Source organism: Phoenix dactylifera, chromosome 17, assembly GCF_051530095.1.
Source record: "Phoenix dactylifera cultivar Ajwa chromosome 17, Ajwa_hap1_PhDact_Kaust_v1.1, whole genome shotgun sequence".
NCBI classification, from domain to species: Eukaryota; Viridiplantae; Streptophyta; class Magnoliopsida; order Arecales; family Arecaceae; genus Phoenix; species Phoenix dactylifera.
Genome location: NC_143206.1, coordinates 14,783,482 through 14,810,667, shown reverse-complemented (window position 1 = coordinate 14,810,667; position 27,186 = coordinate 14,783,482). Strand labels below are relative to the sequence as shown.

General features: G+C 37.3%; 1 protein-coding gene across 7 annotated transcripts; it reads right to left on the bottom strand.

The window, feature by feature from the left end:
* Positions 1 to 26,697, bottom strand: LOC103696887 (SUPPRESSOR OF ABI3-5-like). 7 transcript variants are annotated; one of them, XM_088713651.1, is made up of 18 exons: positions 26,503 to 26,662; positions 26,331 to 26,392; positions 11,502 to 11,619; positions 10,745 to 10,877; positions 10,502 to 10,542; positions 9,489 to 10,254; positions 9,330 to 9,401; positions 9,156 to 9,248; positions 8,996 to 9,075; positions 6,372 to 6,525; positions 4,965 to 5,052; positions 4,788 to 4,879; positions 4,641 to 4,709; positions 4,392 to 4,562; positions 2,770 to 2,959; positions 1,498 to 2,502; positions 940 to 1,139; positions 1 to 329 (listed from the first exon to the last, which is right to left on the bottom strand). In XM_088713651.1, the coding sequence occupies exons 4-18, from the start codon at positions 10,790 to 10,792 to the stop codon at positions 150 to 152; spliced, it is 3,249 nt and encodes a 1,082-aa protein (XP_088569777.1). In that variant the 5' UTR covers positions 10,793 to 10,877; positions 11,502 to 11,619; positions 26,331 to 26,392; positions 26,503 to 26,662; the 3' UTR covers positions 1 to 149. The 7 variants fall into 7 exon arrangements, with proteins under 7 accessions (XP_088569777.1, XP_088569776.1, XP_038988818.2 ...); XM_088713650.1 differs by having other exon boundaries at positions 11,550 to 11,619; XM_039132890.2 differs by lacking the exon at positions 11,502 to 11,619 and having other exon boundaries at positions 4,641 to 4,727.
* Between the last annotated feature and the right edge of the window lie 489 nt (positions 26,698 to 27,186).

Genomic DNA, 27,186 nt, shown 5'->3' with positions numbered 1-27,186 from the left:
GAAGCAAGAAGGCAAAATCATTAATTAATTACGTATAGCATGCTACAAATAACTTATAAGCACAAAGAACACATGAATTAGATAAAAGTCCCAAAGAGCACAAATTCTGATATAGAAAGCACCGAGAATCTGAACTCTTCTCATTTCACCTAAGTTATCTCCCGAAACCTTGCAATAGCCTTCTTCTGAATGATGGTTCGATAACTATCGCTTGCCTGTGCCTCCAAAGAGGGGTCTATTTTTCTCTGCTGACTTCCAAGCCCAGACCTATCATCCACAACTTTTGCTTGGACGGGCTCCTTTATACCGCTACCATCCTTACCAAGTCCCTGAATATTTAATCATTACAAAAAAAAAATCCAAACCGCCAAAGCAGATGTCAGATGAGTCAGCAATAACAGCTAACATGACGAAACTTCAGAGAGAATCCACATAAACGGCCATCAAGTCTAAAGCCTAGCATTCAGTATAAGCTCGTTGAGTGCAATTAGCTAAAAATAATTTCATTTGCATCTCTAAAATAGGTAATTTAGCATTCACTATCCACACCCTAGATAAAATGATATTAAAATTTTTTTGTATAGGAATGACCAGAATTACTACAAGAAAGACAAATGTCATGTCCTATTAGATATTCAATAACCAAAATAATTCAAAAATGCAGATAAACAGCTAGAAGTAGTACGGTCAGCGCCTTTTAAAGGATTATTCTTCTAACATATCTTCAGTAGTTTGCAGAATGATTCGAAAAAAAAAAAGGAAGAAGAAACTGATTAATGTATGAAAATTAAGTTATTGATATATTGTTGAACCAGGTAAAATTTCTACTTTAATATAATGTACACCAAACATAGAGCAGTTCAAAGGTTCAAAAACTGAAATAAAGATTTCTCTGTCAATGTAAGTGGTAATTTCCTTCAAAAATCAAAGAGGAGTTACCAGTCCTTCTTGCCAGCCCATACTTCGGAGCATCCTGTTACCCACATTCTTTTCATCAATGGCCCGTTCAGTGGTGATCACCTCAAAATTTTCAGTGTTGCTTGGTGTGTCACCAGTGGCCCACCCACCACCAACTCCTGGGGGAAAGGGCATTGCACCCATGTTGGATGAAGATGCCTTCCGATATGAATAGTCACAGTCTTGAAAAACAAAGGCATAACAAGAAAGTTAAATGTATCTTGAACTTGAGAAAGTAACAGTCAATAAATTTAGCTGTTTGACAAATAAAAAATAAATACTATCATCTGCTAGAGTCAGTAAAAATACATCAATGCTTTGTGGTGACCTTTTCCCCAACCTTTGCAGAAAAAATTTATTAGTTACAATTATATTTAAACTAAACTGACATTTTCATAATTGAACAATGGAGGATCATAAATTACAACAAGGATGGGTTAAGGCTTGCTCCCTATGGCTGTGATAATTGTTGATGTCTGATGATGTACACTACAGAACAGAACTATTAACATACGAGGTAATGAAATCACAAGTGCTTACCTGAATTCCCATGCCCAAACCCTGACATGTCATCCCCAATAGAAGATGATGATCCATATAGGCTTCTTCTCTCCGCTGCCCGGTCTCTATATGTTGTCTGAGATTGTTCTCTGCGAGATGATTGAATTGGTGTCTCAGAAAACCTACGCTTGCCTGGACCAGCAGCTGTAGTTGACCCATATGAACCTAGTGCTGATGCATCTGTTTTGAAGGGTGTAACAGAAGCAGGTGCTTCAACATTCATTAAGGATGTTGCAGTAGTGCTTGTAACAGCAGTTGAAGTAACAGCAGTACCCACAATAGATGATCCAGAAAGTGTTGTATCTGACTTTATCACACCCCTCCCAGAACTTCGTATGACACCCATAACGGTGCCTCCTAAACTATTACTTACAGGCATCGGCTTAATCTGAGAATCCATATCCACTGTTTGAGCAGAGATGGATTGAGTAGCCCCAGGGCCAGCTGCTTTAGCATGGTTAGAGCTGCTGGTCATCTCCTTCAAAGTCATAAAATCAGATTTTGATTTATTTTTCACAGATATGCCTGAAGAGCCATTGTAGGAACTGCTCTGTTTATCATCAGTTAAGCTGGATGAATCCTTGTTGTCATCAAGCACAACACGAGCAGCCTGCCCCTCATGACTTCTTTGCTTCCACATTGCCAGTACATTATTCATTTTCTTCTTACTAGCCAGAAGGCTACTCTTTGATGCCAACTTTATCTCTTTTAATTTTTCTTTTTCCTTTTTTTCTGCAGCTATTGCTGCTGTAGCAGCAGCCTGAACAGCATCAGCCAGTGAGGTCTTCTCATCCAATTTAATTGTAGCTGCAGGAGCAGATATCATCACTAATTTTCTGTTATTAGTTCCATTTGATACTTTTGAACGTTCATTTGCCGACCCTCCGGATGCCTTATCATTGCCCTGGTCACTACAAGGGACATATTGCTGATTTTGATGATCATAAGAATACCAAATTCCATTGTTACCATCATAATAAAGGCCTGCATCGAACAAGAGAAACAATGCCAAATAAATGATCTCAGAATAAGGACTAAGAAAGCCTAGCTGGATAGTATGTCGTATCCCTAGTAAAAGGCTTTAAGACAAGCAAATAATACAGAATCAGTTTATCAGGCTCTGTTCTGAAAAAATGGAGAAAAAAGCAGCTTCATAGGGTAAAAGTAATAGATTTCATGGAAATGGCTTCCAACCTGGCAACAGGTTGTCCCAGAAATTTGCTCATGATACCAATAAAAAAAAAGACTAACCTGTATTTCCATCATAATAGAAACCAGAGGCAGCATCATAATAATATCCAGATTTCTCATCCCACACAAACCCAGATTGTGGAGCTGAACCACCTTTCTGGGCATCTGCATTTGTATTTTGCTCCAGCCCACTAGTAGATTGTTTCTCATCAGGATTGTACTCCTTTGGTGCCCAACCAGCAGCATCATACTGAAAAAGGGGGGGAAAGGGAAACAAGAGAAGCAACAAACTATTAATTTCTCGTTATACTTACTGTAGGGATTTTACTACATAGTTGCATTTTTATGTTAAACAGTATTTAATATGCTAGGGATAAACCACCCAAAAGAGAGAAATCAAAGGATCGCATCTTTTCAATAAATGTCATGAACCATGTTCTTACATGCAGATGCAGATCAGTTGGCTCAAGAATTCATTGCATAATTCTGCATAGCTTGTAAAGTAGTCTAGACAAAACCCACATAAATTAAAATTCAATGCAGGATCAACATCCATCATTTTTATAATTATATAAATTCACAGATAAAGAAAACATATGTTAAGGCACCAGAAGAGCAAAGTATATGGGTTACAATAAATACAAGATAGTTTGCAAGCACCAGAACATGTATATGTATCCCAGCACAATGACAGATTTTTTAATAAGGGGGAAAATACAAATAAATGAAGGCATTAGTGGATGAACAGGAAATATGCTTGATAAGAGTTGTGAGAGCACCGTGCTGGAGGGAGAGAAAATTCTTTAAGCATACATGTCAAGCAATTAGGTAGAGGTCAGAATGTGCGAAAATAGAGATTGAAATGTGGAGATGGTTGTGCATTCAATGCACAGATTGAAGTTAAAGAAGATGCAAAGGTAACAGTACTGATCGTAAGTCATGTATGCTGGACAATCAGGAAAGGCAACTATGAGGAGAGAGGTCAAAATTGTATGACAGTCGCAAGGAAAGAACTAAAAACACCTGCCTGAAAGACAATAGAAAATTGTAGACACCGCTATGGCATAGCTATGCCTATAGCATAGCTGAAGCCTAAAATATTGGATCCTAACAAATCAAAATTTGGCTTCTGAATCAACAAGTTGGGAATCTGAGTTAGCTTAGTAATACATATAAAAAACAATCAAAAGAACAAGTTAATACATGCCCCTGCATAATTTCCAATCACAGGTAGGAACCAATAAGCATACCTACTTGATGTAACATTGTCAATGAAAACAGTCTTCTAGAAAAATCTCTGTTAAAAGACAATTCACACAGAATTGTTTATTGTAGACATAGAAGGATAAGCACTAAAGTGTATGGTGGTATAAATTTTGACAATGAAAAACAAGACACTGCTAATGTGATAGCCAAAGTAGGATAGTGAAAGCAATAGTGAAATATTACAGATTATAATAATATTTCAATCTACTGCAAACTTATTGAACTTGGAAGCATCAAATAAAACCAAACTGCTTTGATATTCTAATCATTGTTTAAGTAGCTGGGTCTAGACATCATTAGAGATGGCACAATTCGAAATTGTCGATAATAAGACTTTTGAGGACAAGGAGGAAAAAAAAAACCAATTATGCTAGAGTTATTAAAATTATACAATGATGAAGGCTGGTAGAAAAGACCTGCTGAGCAAATGTTGCTGCTTCAATTGCAGCTGCTGCAAGACTGCTCGACTGCGGAGCCCCGGATGCAGGTCCATGTATGCTTTTTGCATATGCTACTCGTAACACTTGGCCATTTTTCTCAAGTGTTATCCCATTTGTTGCTTCAAGAGCTTTTGTAGCATCCTCCACCTAAAATCAACATGAAAGAGAAGATAAGAGAACCTGATAGCAGGAAAGAAGGGAGAGATTTAGCAAATGAATCATTACCGAATGGAAATGTAGAAAAGCAAATCCCCTAGACACATGGGTGAATTTATCTCTAACAAGGCGAAGATCCTGCAGGCAAAGAGTAAGCTACCATAAAAGTTAACAAGGCAAATAGTATTTGCCAACCAAACCAGCAAAATATCTTACCTTGATTGGAGCATGCTTGGAGAATTCATACCGAAGCATTTCCTCATCAGCATTTTCATCCAACCCACGGACGACCAAAACATGAGTAGGGCCTGAGAATTGAACTTCTTTTGATTAGTTGCTGAATAACAAGTATATAATATATCAAAAAATGAAATCGAGGGGAAAAAATCCCACCAGCCTCTGATCCCCTTTTCCCTGGTGGTATTGGGTTGAAGGTTGCATTGTCTGCTGAAGGAGCATCCTCCGTCCGGGCCTCATTGCACTGAATTGTCAAATTATAAGACAGAGATAACAAACAAAGATATACAGACACATATACCACCACATAGATTGTATAAAACCATATTATGTAAGGTGAAATTCGGGTGGTCCACCTCACAATCTTCTTCGGACTTCAAGTAACATGTCAGGATTTGACTGAAATTTAAAAAATGTCGAAGGACATGCATTTTCCATTAGACAACTTTGGCAGCCCCGAAATGCAAATGACTCATGCTATCAAAGCAGCTGGAGAACACAAGGTTTTCCTGCCAAATTGGCAAAATTTCTCGCCTCTATTCAGGCACAGGAATCACATTTGCAAAGTTAAGGGATAGCCAAGTAAGGAAATAAACCAAGATTTTGACACAAGGATCTGCATTCACCATGACAGAATGTCTAGCCTTGAACAAAGAAAAAGAAGAATACATGATGCCAAATCAAAAAAGGTTAACTGGCTTTTCTGACAATTTTGAATTTGCAACCTTAATCCTTGACCCAAGATTTGCGTGCAAACCTATCAAAAGACTAAAAACACTGCTCATATGAACAAACTTTGTTATCCTGAATAACTACCAATAACACATTGCCTCAATATGATGTTTTCAATGGACAAATGCCATGTGTGACGAACATTGCCTGATCAAACCAATACAAAGCATGTCTACTTTTAGTACTCAGAAAAGCATTTCCATCAAAAAGAATAAATATGACCATTTCTTTTCCCTCTTTTCCACCAATGTGCGAAACCAATTTCTTGCCCGTCAATATACAAAGACCTCCAATCGTTTAGTAAAAAAAAAAAAAAGCAACCACCCCAAATAAAATTTAGAGAACACTGCGCAATCACTAATGGTACAGTGAGACAAGTTAAATATGAATCAAGGTTCCCCAGCCAATGAACATACACAAATATACTTACTGGTTGCTGATAACCTTTCTTAATGCAATGCATGTGATGAATCAATCACTGGCACCACAACGTCTGGTAGAGTCAAGTTGATACTTTCAGATATATTATAATGTCTGAGATTGTAACAGCTGAGACATTCAGCCATACAGGGAGGAATATAAAAAATTCTGCTGTGGCTTAGACCATGACACTTAAGCAGACCAAAAAGGTGTTAAGGTATCCAAAACAGATAAAAGAAACAGAATACTTTAAGGAAAAACAAGATTCAGATATTGGTTCAATGTGTCGAAACGTTTGTTTGCTTCTCGTCTACCATACAAACTATAACGTAGACCATGACACTTCAGCTGATAATTCCTGGAAGTCTGGAACTTAAATTGCAAGTGCACACTAACAGCATTAAAACACACCTGAAAACAGGATGTCCGGCGCGCAAAATTTACACAGCCACATATGGTACATATCCAGTCACATGGTGCAGCAATTCTGTTGTACCCATGACTTGACTTTACCGTGCTTTCTTGTCCAAAAGAAGGTGCACCTGCCCCACCAGTTGGCTTACTACTGCAGTACAAATGGTTATCAGAATAGCATGTAAAAACTGCTTACAGGTACCAAGCAATAGCCAGCAAACATTTGACAAAAACATCATCTGGAACGAGTGATGTAAGAAACATTTGTTCTTTCATCTGAAGTTTAATCAAACAGAACAAAGCATATCTAGAAATAGGCCAGCACATTGATCTCCCAAAATTCAACTTTTTTTCTACTTGCAGCTCTTACTAAGAGTTTAAAATTTAAATACAAAGAAACAAAAAAGGATGAAACTGAACATCTCCTGAGATATATATGCTCAAAAGAAAACAAAAAATATTGTTAGTAAATTAACAGTAGTGAAACAAACAAGCCTTAGATGTTGACCTAGCATAGTTTATATTTATAATGTTTGCTGAACCGGTACTAGGATCTGTACCAATCGGTGGACGGCACACAGTACAGTACGGATCCGTATCGTACCGTACCACGGCAAACCGTTATTTTTTTTTTTGACGTTTTGAACTGAAGTTGACAAACTGTTTGCCGATTTCAATTCAAAATTGGCAAAAAAATAAAAACGAGCCCTTGTTTTGTTTCGAAACAGAGGATCCCTATTTTAAAACAAAACAAGGGGAGCTTCTGAGCCCTCTCTCCCTCTCTCTCGGCCTCCCTCCCCCTCCCTCCTCCTCTTTCTTTTCCTCTCTCCTTCTCCGTCTCCCTCCGACCGGTCCGGTTCGGTGCATCTTGGACAGGTCCGGTTTAGCAAGCCAAGGCTTTGCATCGATTCTACCTCATTGTTAGTTCCTATTCCAGCAGTACCTTCAAAGTAGGATATACCTTCAAATCATTTCTGATGCAATTATTCCTTGCTCAAACTACCCCACCACTTTAAAACATTTTGCTTGCCCATAATGTTAACCCAACCAAACCATAAATTTGATTGGTGTGTGGAAGACCAAGCCTATCCAAACTTCAATTCAACTTGCCCAAACCCAAGCCAACCCAAAGTTCAGGTTGGCTCGTGTTGGATTCAGATCAACCAGAACTAAGCTGCACTCACTGTTCTATCCAAAGATGGCTTAGTCAATGGGTTGTCACTAGCCATTTTCTTATGACAAATATGTGCAAAAAAAAAAAAAAAGAAGTTGCCCCATTTTCTTAATATAGATATCACTGTTCATCAGTTATTTATTCACAGTTTTTTTTCTTGAGCTATTATTTATTTACAGTTATATACTTTCTTTTACAATTACTGGTATTTACACGTGCTCTGCAAGTGCTCTGTTCAACTAAATGGAAGTATGGATGGATAACAATTGTCAGCCCTATTTGCACCCTATCCACAAAATAATATTAATCCTCCCTAAATTGGCATAAGTCTTCAGATTGGAGGAGAAAAAAAAAAGAAAAAAATAGAAACGCTTCAGACTCCTGCATGCATGCTGGACTCTGCCCTTCCTCTTAAGGTTTGGCATGGGGGAGGGCTTCACACTCCTGCATGCATGCTGTTTTTACTTCTTCACACCCCCCCCCCCCCTCCCCCAACCCCACACAGATCAAGGTTGGGGAGGCAAAGGAGGAGGGTAAGTAGTTGAGAAGCCTCTAGATAAGTAATGGGGGAAGATGCTTGGGAAACAGTTACTGCAGGGGAAAAAAATTAATATCAATGCTGGAGTCCAGCTACAAAAGGGTTGTAAGGATAACTTAAAAATCAAGTTACAGAAACCTCTTCTCATTAAAATAGTACTGATATTTCCCTTAACTTTTACTAAACAGCCAAACCAACACCATCATCTTTCTACACTTATGTTGAGTTCACACCTTCCATATAGACTAGAATTTTCGATAAGATGGCTTCTGCATAAAATTTCAATCTACGAATTATAAAAAGTATCATGCATTATCCAAATTGAAATGCAGGGCTGTATAACATAATCTGAAGAAAATAAATAAAATGGTATGTATAAAGATAATCTGTAGATTTTTTTTTTTATATGCAGAGCTATGTCCATCTTATAAATTAGAGTAAATTACGAAACCTCTCCCTAAGATTAGGGGCAAATTATACTTGCACCCAATAGTTTGAAAAACCTACGCTTACCCCCCTAAGGCTTATGTTTTTATCTAACACTTTAACCCAGAGCTCAATAGAATGTTAGTCAAACTGTGACCCTTAAATGAAACCCATAATGCCACATCAGAAAAAAATTCAAAAATGATCAATATAACCTTAGGTGACAAAAATAAAAGGTTTGTATCCTCCTCTCCACTCAAGGAAAATTTCGACTTTTCACATGAGGTGAACACTTTCACTAACATCATTAATTTAATTGGGTGTAAGTGTAGATTTTACAAACTATTAGGTGTAAGTGTAATAAATGTACACGTCAGGAGGGGTTTTGTAATTCACTCTATACTTAAAAGGGTTCAATCTTTTTAAGACTTACAAATCAAACTTCAAGTATAAAAGCTATCTTTCTCCTTAAAAAATGAGCACCTGTATTCAAAAAACAGTTTTCTTCCATCAATTACAAGTCCATTCTCTCCAATAACGTCCATCATGCTGCGTGCAGCTTCCTGCACAACAGTATGAGCTTGTAAGCACAAAATCAGTTGACAAAGCAACTGCAAATAGATAATATCCATATGATAGATACCACAGTCGGAAAGTCAATAAAAGCAAATCCACGAGAGATGCCAGAATTTCGCTCTTTAATCACACGTACATGACGAAGGGGTCCCCACTCAGCCTGTAAAAGGTTAGAGCTATCAGGTAAAAGGAATCGATAAAATTATAACAAACCAAACCATTTGCCACAAAGAATCCATACAAGAATTTGATACAGATTTTCTTCAGTCGTCTTCTGTGATAAACCCTTCACAACAACAGTGGCGGATGGGGCCTGCAGCAAATAAAAATATTCATAATTTAGGCTATACATAAAGACATGAATGTCCACACAGGTATTTAAGGTATAGTTTGAGCATACCACTGAAGAGTCATTGTGTCTTTTCTCATCACGGTCATGATCCCTTCGTCTCTCACCCCTTTCATATCGACCATCATCATAACTGTCCTCCCTATGACTTCGGCCATGACTTCTACTTCGAGGAGATCTTGATCTGGAACGATCACCATGGCCATGGGACTGAGAGCGGTCATGACGTCTATATGGACTTTGGTCTCTTTCCCAGCTCACACCCCTCTTTTCACGTTCACGATCACGGGATACACGTCTTCTCCAACTACCATCCCTCTTTCTCTCATGATCAGACTCGTATGCATATCGACCATAATCATAATCTCTCTCACGGCTGTTTTCCCTGCTCCGATGAGATGAACGATGACGGAATTCATACTCACTGCCAATCTCATCATGATCTCTACCACTCAACCTCGCAGATCTATCAAATCCATAACTGCGGTAACCATCAGTGTCATGATACCTGTCAACATTACGGTAATTATCACGAAATTTATCAACTTCGTGAAATGAATCAATTTCATGATACTTCTCTGTGTCACGATAACTATCCATCTCATTAAATGGTTCAACATGTCTTCTAGAGTCTCTGTTGAGTGCATATTCTTCTTCAAAATTTCTTCTAGGCTGATGCCAGATGCCACCAACAGATGCTGGTGGTGGATAGACATCCCTTTCAAGTATATCCCGGCGGAACGCACTCCTTGCATAAACAGAGTCTCTAGAGTAACCTTCATCCAGAAACCTTCTACCACCATATGATCCACCAGCCCTGCCAAAATAAGTTGAGTAGTGGAAAATACAAAATGACATAGAAATATGGCACATCATAAGAAAACAACTATGCTTCAGTATTACATATTATAGATCAAAAGGTCAGCATAATGCTGAAACGACCAGCTAAGCTAATAAAGTACTGCTTGTAACAAAGTGATTGATATTTTATGAAGGGTCGGCGTAAAGTTGTATCTAGCCCACAGGCCACTTATAATAGCCGTAATTAATCGATCATTGCTCACCTTAAATCTGGCTCGCGGACTGCACCGTACCCCTCCAATGCCTGTAGATTCAACAGAATAACCCAAGTCAGCAACAAGTATTTATGGAAGGCATAGGGAAATCCATTCCATATCAACACTGGCCCACGGCTTCCTTTGACAGTTCTTTTAGAATGAGATGGCAGTAAGCATGGAGGACAATCACATGATCCATAAAATCTGCTATGTCATCCCGGATAGGTAAAAAGAGAAAGCTGCAATTACACTATTAGAATCCCATCCTTGTTGTAGAACATAACGCCCTGGATCCATTTCTTGCAGCCTGCACCAGTGTTACCCTGCAAAGTTCTTGATGATCTTTCACATGTTTTGGGTGCGGGTTGTTTGGATATCTATCCTGTAATGGATGCACAAACAGACACAGTTATACTGGTATCAATAAAGAACCAACCCTCATGGCCAGCCTTTCTAGTGGAATCTTCAAAACCAAACCATCCAATAAATACTCCACCTTCAGGCTCTTACATCACAATCATCTAAACCTTTGAAAGTTTGAAATTGCATACTACCAAATAATATTGTTCTTCAGCATTCATCAATAAAGGATAGGATACTTCTCAGAACTACTAAATGTTGAATTTTGTAGCTTGAACCACTAAAGTATTACATATCATATCCAAACAGAGTGACCTTACCAAAAAAACAAAAAAAAAAAAGAGAAAGAAAGAAATCGATCAAACTGTTGATGAAGAGAAAGATGTATTTCATTTGTTTCAAATTTCAGCTTGAAACACGATATCATTCCTCCCTAAGTTTAAAGCACATAAAGATGTAAAAGAACATTCAGAAGGTATCAAAAATTAGTTGCTTAAAGCAGGATTCAATTGCAAGAGAAATGTGAAGGGAGAGCATACACCAACAAAAGGTCAATTGCTCAAAATGCCTAAAAAAGTGTCAATGTAAAATATACATATAACATATGAGTATGCATACACAAACAAGAACATAAATTTATCCATACATATCAAGCAACAATGTGGATGAGACCAAGAATTAACACATTATGCACCATGTCCTCAGTCAGCAACCAGCATGGTAAGCTTAGCTTTACATCATCCACGCTAACACACAACAAACACCTACATGATAAGATATATAGCATCATTGACAGATGCACAACTCGGTATGCTATGGTGTGCTATAGCACATATACCACTTGTATCAAGGCAGCTTAGATTATTCTCTAGCAAAAAATACACATGCTTTAAACGAAAAATGATTTAAATCATCCAACTAAGCATGGTATCCTAAGCCATACTAAAGACACCATTTCCCATACATTAACAACTAAGCACAATGTGCGCACGCGTGCACAAAAAAAAAAACAGATTAATGCTTAAATATTTTCCAATCAGTACACAATGTGAACCCCCTCCCTCCCAACAAAAACAACCACAAAAAAAAAAAAAAAAATCAAGTGGATATGCCAGCAAAACACATGCAGTATGACTCTAAGTCATGAACTAACACTTTATTGTAAGGTTATACAAGTTGACCAGTAGGGATCCCTAAATATACTTTTAAACACAGGCGTTGCATTAATAATATGCAGATAGGCACAAGTGTTGCATTAATAATATGCAGATAAGCACAAGTGTTGCATCAATATGTGCACTAGCATTAAAAGTTGTGACATGTCAGGTAATTATTGTGGCTAAACTTCATTTTGAAAAGATATTTTGAAAATATAAATAAATGGATAATAACATAATAAGTTCTTTTATTTTATCGAGAGCAATATTAACCTTTTAACCTAGCAAATTACACTGTACTAATACTTGGGCAGCCGGATTATGTTTTTCTTCAGACCCAAGCAATAAGACGGAGGATAGACATAGAATGAAATTCTGGAATTGTAGGAAAGGCAAATATAAAGATGGAAGCACGTTCAACAAGGTTTCCAAACCTGCCTAGTTAAACCTCGATATTGACCAAATTTAAGGCCTGACCAACCAAGAAGTTACCTGGTCTTAGAATTACAGAAAAATTCATTAAACCTGCATAACTATTATAATTGGTAGTATCAGAAGAGATATATAATAGGTAGTTTTCAGAGTCAAGACGCAAAGAAGGAAAAGGAAGCATGGAGGGATAAGCATAATAAGGATTTCTCTTGCAAACAAAGATCTTAACAGCCTTTGCCAGGGGAGATTGATAGCCTCCATCTCCACCCTCTCCACCAACCAATCTCTCTCCCATTTTCCCTACCTCCTATGCCTCAAGAATCCCTTTCCCTTAATATAGTCAACTGGGGGAGAAGATGAAGAGTACACTAGATGGATTTAATGGAAGTCTGCAGCAATTCTCATCAATCAGTTCAGGCATTTCTAGAGAAAATCAAGATGGTGTTCCCTCAAGAATCCCTTTCCTTTAATATAGTCAGCTGGGGGAGGTGAGGCAGAGTACACATGATGGGTTTAATCAAAGTCTGTGACAAGTTTCATCAATCAGTTAAGACATTTCTAGAGAAAATCAAGATGGTCTATTTACAAAATCAGAAAGTACATTTAATAAGCCAATCAACATGTATGTACCGAACTTCTATTTTTAAGCTCCAAAAACTTTTCCTTAAATCTTGGCAGATAAATCTATTATCAAGAAGATCGTAGATTTATCATCTTCTATAATAATAAAAGAAAACAAACCAAGCTACCTTAAGCAGTGAGTCAAAGTGGTATGCTGAAAACCAAAATGCCCTCAGGCAGCTAAGTGCCCACATTGATACCAACCTATGATCTTGGCTAACTACTTCACCTAAAATCCATGAAAGCAGCGTGCACCACGCCAAAACCTAACACCCAAGCCAGACCATATAAGCATCATGTAGCCACCAGTATTGCATGGACATGGACACAAGAATCAGATTTGGACATGTGTCCAAGTGCCTAACTTAGCAAGGGAAAAAAACAGATGCGATGATACACATAAAAGGATAATTTTAAGTAAAAAATATATATTTATATTGTATAAGAGAAAACAATGACAATTTTAATGTGATCAAGGTTTTCCGATATGCATGTTTTTCTCATCCAAACCTCCTAATTAGCCTAAAAAATTTTAAAACATGGCATTTTGCAAAGGTATTTAAAACTTTTGTTCTTGAACAATCTCTAGAAAGAACAAAAGCTTTAATTAAAAATTTTCTTTATAAGCATCTAAGTATCTGACATGTATCTGATTAGATATGCATCCAACACGGATTCTAAGAGCTGGACATGAGGGTCTAGGTAACATAAGTAACCAGCCACCTATGACAACAATGACTCAATGTGTTTAGGAACATGTTCCCAAGTTCCCTTGCTTAGAAAATATGAAAGGTGATACTATGACAAGGAGACCACAAACAAACACACTCATACAAGCTACTTTTTTGTTACCTCTAAACACGCAAAATTAAACACATGTTAACACAGAAGAATTTTGAGCCTTTAGTTTAAACAAAATGGCACAAAACACAACTAAATCATAATAATGCTCATCAAGGTCGGAATAAGTGGTACCAGGCACCGTACTGATTCCCCTGCAGGATGTACGGGCCGTTCCGAGCCTGTCCAGATAGAGGGCACGATACCGTGGGAGAGAGAAAAAGAGAGAAGAGGGAGAGAGGGAGGGACGTCGGTGGAGGGCCGGCGAAGGCCGGTGTCCCGACCTCTCCCTCTGCCTCCCTCCCCCACTCGCTCTATCTTTCCTCCTTCGGCTCCGGCAACGGGTCCTGTTTCCATTGCTGGAACTATACCAGTGAGCCACCGATACAGCTCGGAATAGTCAGAACCGCCCGATTTGAGATGGTTCCACCGTCCTTGATGCTTGTTATTTTTCACAACCTTCTTTTCTACTAAAATAGTCTTCCCACATTTGCTCAAAAACATCAATAATTATAACTTATAAGAGGTTGTTCCACAACAAGTTATCCATTCCTGGACTCAGTGCCAAAGATTTAAATGACTTCCACAAATTTCTCATTGGAACCAGAACTTTTAACCATTTTTAAAAAATTGTGCTCAACGATCAGCATCTTAGGTAACTAATTGAAGAAAGAAAGATAAGCACCAGATTCTTAGAGTGTCCAATTAATAGCTTTCATCATGCCCCTAGATGGACTACTGTTGGACATGATGTCCAACCCAATAGTACCAGTATAATGCCAATTGATCCTCTAGCTACAACATTATATTTTCTTATTCTTGACCAGCAAAACATCAAATTATATGAATAAAAAAAAGTCCTCTAATCCAGAGGAAATCTTTGAGCTTAATATACTTTTTCTAACAATAGAAGGTTTCTAAGCACGCCATTAAGGTCATTCAAGGGGCATGTCCTATGGTTTCATGGTACCATCTACATATGCATCCAATCCTAGCTTACATTAAATTATATGGAAACAAAGTTGAACTCAGATCTCCACTTGCAACATTGATACACTTCTAAATAGTCTAATGAGTTATGTTACCTAGACACTTTTAGATACCTAGGCGAGGCACATTGTGCCACTTCTTGGCATTCCAAAAAAGCAGTGCACTAGTCATGTTAGACATAGCTGTCAACAGTTGGCAAAATCTTTTGGAGTGTCCTAACAAAGGGAATTTCATTGCAAGCATTCACAATAATGATTCCAACTGCCAAATAGGAAGACCTGCAATGCCGAACAGTTCTAGTGAACCATCAAAAGAATACAAGCTTCCTAGACATAAGGTAACATTCACTAGTCGATGTAATGCACTAATCAATGCAACCATAAATGCATAAGAACACATATATGCATAAAAACACAAATTGAATATGTACATGTAAATAAATTAATTTAGTCAGAATTTTTCCCTTTTCTATTTTTTTTTCCCCAAATAAGGTTCACGATGCTTCGTGACACCATGATCCTTGGCACTTCTGCTAAGTATCTGGGAAGTATTGACGAAGATTGAAGAAGAATTTGTTATCATTCTCTATTTCCATAGGTAGGTTACCCATGGTTTTTATCTCTAGACTAATGCACAACCATCACTTTTCAAATCATAAATCTTTTTCTTGAAAGCTGGCTAGGCTTAAATACCCATGACAAGGATGCATATTAGCCTATGTGCTGTCATCCAACTAAATGAATGATGGTCAAGGTACATTCCTCACTAAACCCAACCAGAAAAATGTAAAGTTATAAGCCATTACCTACTTATCCGAATCTTAAAACAAAGATGATAAAATTCATTTCAAAGGAAATGCTTCAAGTTGGCTCCCGACTTTTTATTTCACTGTAACAATTTTTAAACCTTATCTACCTTCCAACAGGTTCCTTAGTCAAAAAAATAATTTCCATTGGTTCACACTCGATCCCTCAAAGTTAGAGGCCCATGAATAGAAATTCCACATGATGTATTGCTACAAACTAAAGATCTTGAAATTTCTGAAACAAAACCCAACCTACTGACACTAAGACTTCTTTATGTTTTGTCCTCATATCTACTAGAAGTATCCCACCATCCCTCTGCAGTTGTGCACCAAAAAATAGAAGATCAATCAGCCTACCATCACTAACCCTTTTAGCTTCTTATTTTTTCGGCAATTAGTGTAACCTTCATTTTATGTGATTTAAGCCTTCGAAAACAACTTTACAATTACTTGCTAATTCATCTTTCATGTAAAACCCAGCAAGATTATTCAATTACCAAAAAGTACAAAAAGAATGCAGCAAATCAACAATTTCCAGTGAAAATTTTGAAATTATAAAAGGAACCCAAGACCTCAACATTCATAAAGCAGGTTGATGCATTCCTCCTAGTAATAGTACCTTCAAAAAATTAAAACATGGATAACAAGTAAGGAAGCATGCAAAGCTGAAGATGCTCACAAGGCACCGATTCTGTGAATTAAAACGCTAAAAACCTCTACATGGAAACCAATGATCAAAAGAAACGCACTAAAACACACATTCCAACAGTCTGCTATAGATCTAGCGATCAATCTTTCTTTATTGAGCTCAAAGTTTCCTCTTTGTTATCATTTGTGTGCGTGTTTCTCCCAACTCTCTACCGGTGTCCCGACCTCTCCCTCTGCCTCCCTCCCCCACTCGCTCTATCTTTCCTCCTTCGGCTCCGGCAACGGGTCCTGTTTCCATTGCTGGAACTATACCAGTGAGCCACCGATACAGCTCGGAATAGTCAGAACCGCCCGATTTGAGATGGTTCCACCGTCCTTGATGCTTGTTATTTTTCACAACCTTCTTTTCTACTAAAATAGTCTTCCCACATTTGCTCAAAAACATCAATAATTATAACTTATAAGAGGTTGTTCCACAACAAGTTATCCATTCCTGGACTCAGTGCCAAAGATTTAAATGACTTCCACAAATTTCTCATTGGAACCAGAACTTTTAACCATTTTTAAAAAATTGTGCTCAACGATCAGCATCTTAGGTAACTAATTGAAGAAAGAAAGATAAGCACCAGATTCTTAGAGTGTCCAATTAATAGCTTTCATCATGCCCCTAGATGGACTACTGTTGGACATGATGTCCAACCCAATAGTACCAGTATAATGCCAATTGATCCTCTAGCTACAACATTATATTTTCTTATTCTTGACCAGCAAAACATCAAATTATATGAATAAAAAAAAGTCCTCTAATCCAGAGGAAATCTTTGAGCTTAATATACTTTTTCTAACAATAGAAGGTTTCTAAGCACGCCATTAAGGTCATTCAAGGGGCATATCCTATGGTTTCATGGTACCATCTACATATGCATCCAATCCTAGCTTACATTAAATTATATGGAAACAAAGTTGAACTCAGATCTCCACTTGCAACATTGATACACTTCTAAATAGTCTAATGAGTTATGTTACCTAGACACTTTTAGATACCTAGGCGAGGCACATTGTGCCACTTCTTAGCATTCCAAAAAAGCAGTGCACTAGTCATGTTAGACATAGCTGTCAACAGTTGGCAAAATCTTTTGGAGTGTCCTAACAAAGGGAATTTCATTGCAAGCATTCACAATAATGATTCCAACTGCCAAATAGGAAGACCTGCAATGCCGAACAGTTCTAGTGAACCATCAAAAGAATACAAGCTTCCTAGACATAAGGTAACATTCACTAGTCGATGTAATGCACTAATCAATGCAACCATAAATGCATAAGAACACATATATGCATAAAAACACAAATTGAATATGTACATGTAAATAAATTAATTTAGTCAGAATTTTTCCCTTTTCTATTTTTTTTTCCCCAAATAAGGTTCACGATGCTTCGTGACACCATGATCCTTGGCACTTCTGCTAAGTATCTGGGAAGTATTGACGAAGATTGAAGAAGAATTTGTTATCATTCTCTATTTCCATAGGTAGGTTACCCATGGTTTTTATCTCTAGACTAATGCACAACCATCACTTTTCAAATCATAAATCTTTTTCTTGAAAGCTGGCTAGGCTTAAATACCCATGACAAGGATGCATATTAGCCTATGTGCTGTCATCCAACTAAATGAATGATGGTCAAGGTACATTCCTCACTAAACCCAACCAGAAAAATGTAAAGTTATAAGCCATTACCTACTTATCCGAATCTTAAAACAAAGATGATAAAATTCATTTCAAAGGAAATGCTTCAAGTTGGCTCCCGACTTTTTATTTCACTGTAACAATTTTTAAACCTTATCTACCTTCCAACAGGTTCCTTAGTCAAAAAAATAATTTCCATTGGTTCACACTCGATCCCTCAAAGTTAGAGGCCCATGAATAGAAATTCCACATGATGTATTGCTACAAACTAAAGATCTTGAAATTTCTGAAACAAAACCCAACCTACTGACACTAAGACTTCTTTATGTTTTGTCCTCATATCTACTAGAAGTATCCCACCATCCCTCTGCAGTTGTGCACCAAAAAATAGAAGATCAATCAGCCTACCATCACTAACCCTTTTAGCTTCTTATTTTTTCGGCAATTAGTGTAACCTTCATTTTATGTGATTTAAGCCTTCGAAAACAACTTTACAATTACTTGCTAATTCATCTTTCATGTAAAACCCAGAAAGATTATTCAATTACCAAAAAGTACAAAAAGAATGCAGCAAATCAACAATTTCCAGTGAAAATTTTGAAATTATAAAAGGAACCCAAGACCTCAACATTCATAAAGCAGGTTGATGCATTCCTCCTAGTAATAGTACCTTCAAAAAATTAAAACATGGATAACAAGTAAGGAAGCATGCAAAGCTGAAGATGCTCACAAGGCACCGATTCTGTGAATTAAAACGCTAAAAACCTCTACATGGAAACCAATGATCAAAAGAAACGCACTAAAACACACATTCCAACAGTCTGCTATAGATCTAGCGATCAATCTTTCTTTATTGAGCTCAAAGTTTCCTCTTTGTTATCATTTGTGTGCGTGTTTCTCCCAACTCTCTACCGGTGTCCCGACCTCTCCCTCTGCCTCCCTCCCCCACTCGCTCTATCTTTCCTCCTTCGGCTCCGGCAACGGGTCCTGTTTCCATTGCTGGAACTATACCAGTGAGCCACCGATACAGCTCGGAATAGTCAGAACCGCCCGATTTGAGATGGTTCCACCGTCCTTGATGCTTGTTATTTTTCACAACCTTCTTTTCTACTAAAATAGTCTTCCCACATTTGCTCAAAAACATCAATAATTATAACTTATAAGAGGTTGTTCCACAACAAGTTATCCATTCCTGGACTCAGTGCCAAAGATTTAAATGACTTCCACAAATTTCTCATTGGAACCAGAACTTTTAACCATTTTTAAAAAATTGTGCTCAACGATCAGCATCTTAGGTAACTAATTGAAGAAAGAAAGATAAGCACCAGATTCTTAGAGTGTCCAATTAATAGCTTTCATCATGCCCCTAGATGGACTACTGTTGGACATGATGTCCAACCCAATAGTACCAGTATAATGCCAATTGATCCTCTAGCTACAACATTATATTTTCTTATTCTTGACCAGCAAAACATCAAATTATATGAATAAAAAAAAGTCCTCTAATCCAGAGGAAATCTTTGAGCTTAATATACTTTTTCTAACAATAGAAGGTTTCTAAGCACGCCATTAAGGTCATTCAAGGGGCATATCCTATGGTTTCATGGTACCATCTACATATGCATCCAATCCTAGCTTACATTAAATTATATGGAAACAAAGTTGAACTCAGATCTCCACTTGCAACATTGATACACTTCTAAATAGTCTAATGAGTTATGTTACCTAGACACTTTTAGATACCTAGGCGAGGCACATTGTGCCACTTCTTAGCATTCCAAAAAAGCAGTGCACTAGTCATGTTAGACATAGCTGTCAACAGTTGGCAAAATCTTTTGGAGTGTCCTAACAAAGGGAATTTCATTGCAAGCATTCACAATAATGATTCCAACTGCCAAATAGGAAGACCTGCAATGCCGAACAGTTCTAGTGAACCATCAAAAGAATACAAGCTTCCTAGACATAAGGTAACATTCACTAGTCGATGTAATGCACTAATCAATGCAACCATAAATGCATAAGAACACATATATGCATAAAAACACAAATTGAATATGTACATGTAAATAAATTAATTTAGTCAGAATTTTTCCCTTTTCTATTTTTTTTTCCCCAAATAAGGTTCACGATGCTTCGTGACACCATGATCCTTGGCACTTCTGCTAAGTATCTGGGAAGTATTGACGAAGATTGAAGAAGAATTTGTTATCATTCTCTATTTCCATAGGTAGGTTACCCATGGTTTTTATCTCTAGACTAATGCACAACCATCACTTTTCAAATCATAAATCTTTTTCTTGAAAGCTGGCTAGGCTTAAATACCCATGACAAGGATGCATATTAGCCTATGTGCTGTCATCCAACTAAATGAATGATGGTCAAGGTACATTCCTCACTAAACCCAACCAGAAAAATGTAAAGTTATAAGCCATTACCTACTTATCCGAATCTTAAAACAAAGATGATAAAATTCATTTCAAAGGAAATGCTTCAAGTTGGCTCCCGACTTTTTATTTCACTGTAACAATTTTTAAACCTTATCTACCTTCCAACAGGTTCCTTAGTCAAAAAAATAATTTCCATTGGTTCACACTCGATCCCTCAAAGTTAGAGGCCCATGAATAGAAATTCCACATGATGTATTGCTACAAACTAAAGATCTTGAAATTTCTGAAACAAAACCCAACCTACTGACACTAAGACTTCTTTATGTTTTGTCCTCATATCTACTAGAAGTATCCCACCATCCCTCTGCAGTTGTGCACCAAAAAATAGAAGATCAATCAGCCTACCATCACTAACCCTTTTAGCTTCTTATTTTTTCGGCAATTAGTGTAACCTTCATTTTATGTGATTTAAGCCTTCGAAAACAACTTTACAATTACTTGCTAATTCATCTTTCATGTAAAACCCAGCAAGATTATTCAATTACCAAAAAGTACAAAAAGAATGCAGCAAATCAACAATTTCCAGTGAAAATTTTGAAATTATAAAAGGAACCCAAGACCTCAACATTCATAAAGCAGGTTGATGCATTCCTCCTAGTAATAGTACCTTCAAAAAATTAAAACATGGATAACAAGTAAGGAAGCATGCAAAGCTGAAGATGCTCACAAGGCACCGATTCTGTGAATTAAAACGCTAAAAACCTCTACATGGAAACCAATGATCAAAAGAAACGCACTAAAACACACATTCCAACAGTCTGCTATAGATCTAGCGATCAATCTTTCTTTATTGAGCTCAAAGTTTCCTCTTTGTTATCATTTGTGTGCGTGTTTCTCCCAACTCTCTACCGGTGTCCCGACCTCTCCCTCTGCCTCCCTCCCCCACTCGCTCTATCTTTCCTCCTTCGGCTCCGGCAACGGGTCCTGTTTCCATTGCTGGAACTATACCAGTGAGCCACCGATACAGCTCGGAATAGTCAGAACCGCCCGATTTGAGATGGTTCCACCGTCCTTGATGCTTGTTATTTTTCACAACCTTCTTTTCTACTAAAATAGTCTTCCCACATTTGCTCAAAAACATCAATAATTATAACTTATAAGAGGTTGTTCCACAACAAGTTATCCATTCCTGGACTCAGTGCCAAAGATTTAAATGACTTCCACAAATTTCTCATTGGAACCAGAACTTTTAACCATTTTTAAAAAATTGTGCTCAACGATCAGCATCTTAGGTAACTAATTGAAGAAAGAAAGATAAGCACCAGATTCTTAGAGTGTCCAATTAATAGCTTTCATCATGCCCCTAGATGGACTACTGTTGGACATGATGTCCAACCCAATAGTACCAGTATAATGCCAATTGATCCTCTAGCTACAACATTATATTTTCTTATTCTTGACCAGCAAAACATCAAATTATATGAATAAAAAAAAGTCCTCTAATCCAGAGGAAATCTTTGAGCTTAATATACTTTTTCTAACAATAGAAGGTTTCTAAGCACGCCATTAAGGTCATTCAAGGGGCATGTCCTATGGTTTCATGGTACCATCTACATATGCATCCAATCCTAGCTTACATTAAATTATATGGAAACAAAGTTGAACTCAGATCTCCACTTGCAACATTGATACACTTCTAAATAGTCTAATGAGTTATGTTACCTAGACACTTTTAGATACCTAGGCGAGGCACATTGTGCCACTTCTTGGCATTCCAAAAAAGCAGTGCACTAGTCATGTTAGACATAGCTGTCAACAGTTGGCAAAATCTTTTGGAGTGTCCTAACAAAGGGAATTTCATTGCAAGCATTCACAATAATGATTCCAACTGCCAAATAGGAAGACCTGCAATGCCGAACAGTTCTAGTGAACCATCAAAAGAATACAAGCTTCCTAGACATAAGGTAACATTCACTAGTCGATGTAATGCACTAATCAATGCAACCATAAATGCATAAGAACACATATATGCATAAAAACACAAATTGAATATGTACATGTAAATAAATTAATTTAGTCAGAATTTTTCCCTTTTCTATTTTTTTTTCCCCAAATAAGGTTCACGATGCTTCGTGACACCATGATCCTTGGCACTTCTGCTAAGTATCTGGGAAGTATTGACGAAGATTGAAGAAGAATTTGTTATCATTCTCTATTTCCATAGGTAGGTTACCCATGGTTTTTATCTCTAGACTAATGCACAACCATCACTTTTCAAATCATAAATCTTTTTCTTGAAAGCTGGCTAGGCTTAAATACCCATGACAAGGATGCATATTAGCCTATGTGCTGTCATCCAACTAAATGAATGATGGTCAAGGTACATTCCTCACTAAACCCAACCAGAAAAATGTAAAGTTATAAGCCATTACCTACTTATCCGAATCTTAAAACAAAGATGATAAAATTCATTTCAAAGGAAATGCTTCAAGTTGGCTCCCGACTTTTTATTTCACTGTAACAATTTTTAAACCTTATCTACCTTCCAACAGGTTCCTTAGTCAAAAAAATAATTTCCATTGGTTCACACTCGATCCCTCAAAGTTAGAGGCCCATGAATAGAAATTCCACATGATGTATTGCTACAAACTAAAGATCTTGAAATTTCTGAAACAAAACCCAACCTACTGACACTAAGACTTCTTTATGTTTTGTCCTCATATCTACTAGAAGTATCCCACCATCCCTCTGCAGTTGTGCACCAAAAAATAGAAGATCAATCAGCCTACCATCACTAACCCTTTTAGCTTCTTATTTTTTCGGCAATTAGTGTAACCTTCATTTTATGTGATTTAAGCCTTCGAAAACAACTTTACAATTACTTGCTAATTCATCTTTCATGTAAAACCCAGCAAGATTATTCAATTACCAAAAAGTACAAAAAGAATGCAGCAAATCAACAATTTCCAGTGAAAATTTTGAAATTATAAAAGGAACCCAAGACCTCAACATTCATAAAGCAGGTTGATGCATTCCTCCTAGTAATAGTACCTTCAAAAAATTAAAACATGGATAACAAGTAAGGAAGCATGCAAAGCTGAAGATGCTCACAAGGCACCGATTCTGTGAATTAAAACGCTAAAAACCTCTACATGGAAACCAATGATCAAAAGAAACGCACTAAAACACACATTCCAACAGTCTGCTATAGATCTAGCGATCAATCTTTCTTTATTGAGCTCAAAGTTTCCTCTTTGTTATCATTTGTGTGCGTGTTTCTCCCAACTCTCTACCGGTGTCCCGACCTCTCCCTCTGCCTCCCTCCCCCACTCGCTCTATCTTTCCTCCTTCGGCTCCGGCAACGGGTCCTGTTTCCATTGCTGGAACTATACCAGTGAGCCACCGATACAGCTCGGAATAGTCAGAACCGCCCGATTTGAGATGGTTCCACCGTCCTTGATGCTTGTTATTTTTCACAACCTTCTTTTCTACTAAAATAGTCTTCCCACATTTGCTCAAAAACATCAATAATTATAACTTATAAGAGGTTGTTCCACAACAAGTTATCCATTCCTGGACTCAGTGCCAAAGATTTAAATGACTTCCACAAATTTCTCATTGGAACCAGAACTTTTAACCATTTTTAAAAAATTGTGCTCAACGATCAGCATCTTAGGTAACTAATTGAAGAAAGAAAGATAAGCACCAGATTCTTAGAGTGTCCAATTAATAGCTTTCATCATGCCCCTAGATGGACTACTGTTGGACATGATGTCCAACCCAATAGTACCAGTATAATGCCAATTGATCCTCTAGCTACAACATTATATTTTCTTATTCTTGACCAGCAAAACATCAAATTATATGAATAAAAAAAAGTCCTCTAATCCAGAGGAAATCTTTGAGCTTAATATACTTTTTCTAACAATAGAAGGTTTCTAAGCACGCCATTAAGGTCATTCAAGGGGCATGTCCTATGGTTTCATGGTACCATCTACATATGCATCCAATCCTAGCTTACATTAAATTATATGGAAACAAAGTTGAACTCAGATCTCCACTTGCAACATTGATACACTTCTAAATAGTCTAATGAGTTATGTTACCTAGACACTTTTAGATACCTAGGCGAGGCACATTGTGCCACTTCTTGGCATTCCAAAAAAGCAGTGCACTAGTCATGTTAGACATAGCTGTCAACAGTTGGCAAAATCTTTTGGAGTGTCCTAACAAAGGGAATTTCATTGCAAGCATTCACAATAATGATTCCAACTGCCAAATAGGAAGACCTGCAATGCCGAACAGTTCTAGTGAACCATCAAAAGAATACAAGCTTCCTAGACATAAGGTAACATTCACTAGTCGATGTAATGCACTAATCAATGCAACCATAAATGCATAAGAACACATATATGCATAAAAACACAAATTGAATATGTACATGTAAATAAATTAATTTAGTCAGAATTTTTCCCTTTTCTATTTTTTTTTCCCCAAATAAGGTTCACGATGCTTCGTGACACCATGATCCTTGGCACTTCTGCTAAGTATCTGGGAAGTATTGACGAAGATTGAAGAAGAATTTGTTATCATTCTCTATTTCCATAGGTAGGTTACCCATGGTTTTTATCTCTAGACTAATGCACAACCATCACTTTTCAAATCATAAATCTTTTTCTTGAAAGCTGGCTAGGCTTAAATACCCATGACAAGGATGCATATTAGCCTATGTGCTGTCATCCAACTAAATGAATGATGGTCAAGGTACATTCCTCACTAAACCCAACCAGAAAAATGTAAAGTTATAAGCCATTACCTACTTATCCGAATCTTAAAACAAAGATGATAAAATTCATTTCAAAGGAAATGCTTCAAGTTGGCTCCCGACTTTTTATTTCACTGTAACAATTTTTAAACCTTATCTACCTTCCAACAGGTTCCTTAGTCAAAAAAATAATTTCCATTGGTTCACACTCGATCCCTCAAAGTTAGAGGCCCATGAATAGAAATTCCACATGATGTATTGCTACAAACTAAAGATCTTGAAATTTCTGAAACAAAACCCAACCTACTGACACTAAGACTTCTTTATGTTTTGTCCTCATATCTACTAGAAGTATCCCACCATCCCTCTGCAGTTGTGCACCAAAAAATAGAAGATCAATCAGCCTACCATCACTAACCCTTTTAGCTTCTTATTTTTTCGGCAATTAGTGTAACCTTCATTTTATGTGATTTAAGCCTTCGAAAACAACTTTACAATTACTTGCTAATTCATCTTTCATGTAAAACCCAGCAAGATTATTCAATTACCAAAAAGTACAAAAAGAATGCAGCAAATCAACAATTTCCAGTGAAAATTTTGAAATTATAAAAGGAACCCAAGACCTCAACATTCATAAAGCAGGTTGATGCATTCCTCCTAGTAATAGTACCTTCAAAAAATTAAAACATGGATAACAAGTAAGGAAGCATGCAAAGCTGAAGATGCTCACAAGGCACCGATTCTGTGAATTAAAACGCTAAAAACCTCTACATGGAAACCAATGATCAAAAGAAACGCACTAAAACACACATTCCAACAGTCTGCTATAGATCTAGCGATCAATCTTTCTTTATTGAGCTCAAAGTTTCCTCTTTGTTATCATTTGTGTGCGTGTTTCTCCCAACTCTCTACCAGAACTGGAAAAGAAACACGATCCAGAAGCAAAATACCAATTAAATCAGACATACTTCACTGAATTTGAACAATCCACACAGGAAGTAGACCATATTCAGGACAAAGAATTCCCCAAAAAAAACAAAAAATTAATTGGGGTCCGAATGCATAGAAAAAGAATCCTACGAAGAATAACCAACCCGATGCTAACAGCAATCCAAAGCAAAGTCCATGTAAGGGTTCTCCTTTACCTGAAGGTGGCTGCGGAAAGATCCCCCAGGCTAGGGTAGCGACCACGCGGCGATCTACTAGGCTGCCCAAGAAGAAAAGATAATCACAACATAGTTTAGGGTTTTTACAGCAAAAGGACGAGATCGAGCACGGGGAGGCGATGATTTCGCCAATCCCACCAACATTTCTGACCTCGTGGTGGCCGGAGAAGGTGACTGCGCCGGGAGCCGCTCGCCGGAGGTCACGCAGTCCTTGATCGATCTTGAGATCGTTGTGGAGGAGAGAAGGAAGAAGGGGAGAAAGGGGGGCGAGGGTTTCTTTCGCGAGAAGGGGGACGGGCTTAAGGGTTGATAAAAACTTGATGAGGCGAGGCAATTAATATGGTCCTTGACGCACGCCGCCGGACCAAATGTTTCCAACCACGTCATCTACCGTTAGATGATATCCGACGGTCAGGTTTCTTAGGAACCCCAAGTCGTCAACCCATTCGACGAATCCATGGGTTTCCGCCACACCCGATATATCTGCTTTACTAGTTTTCACGTGCTGACGCAGGTGAGGTGAAAGATGAGTATAGTTTTATTTTGCGAATTTTTTATGTATATATTCTCTTAAATATTTACATTCACTTTAATATCCTTCTAAATTAATATTTGCTCCTTATAAAATACTTATTTTGCATAAATACTCTTTTTTTTCTTTTTTTTTTTACATATATGCATACAATCTAACACTGTTAAAAAAATAGCAATTTAAAACTAAAAACGATTAACATATTCTTGATAGGTAGACATACAAAAAGAAATATTTATGAGGGTATATATTCAAATAAAAACTTTGCAAGGGTATTCATGTAAGTTTATATATTTTAATTTT

Bases quoted from the DNA above. Each gene is read 5' to 3' on its own strand.
- LOC103696887 (XM_039132890.2), bottom strand. From the start codon at position 10,792: ATGGATCCAGGGCGTTATGTTCTACAACAAGGATGGGATTCTAATAGT. The intron at 10,543-10,744 runs GTAATTGCAGCT...TTGAATCTACAG, and splicing joins AAGGATGGGATTCTAATAGT to GCATTGGAGGGGTACGGTGC. The intron at 9,402-9,488 runs GTATGCTCAAAC...TATTTGCTGCAG, and splicing joins GACACAATGACTCTTCAGTG to GCCCCATCCGCCACTGTTGT.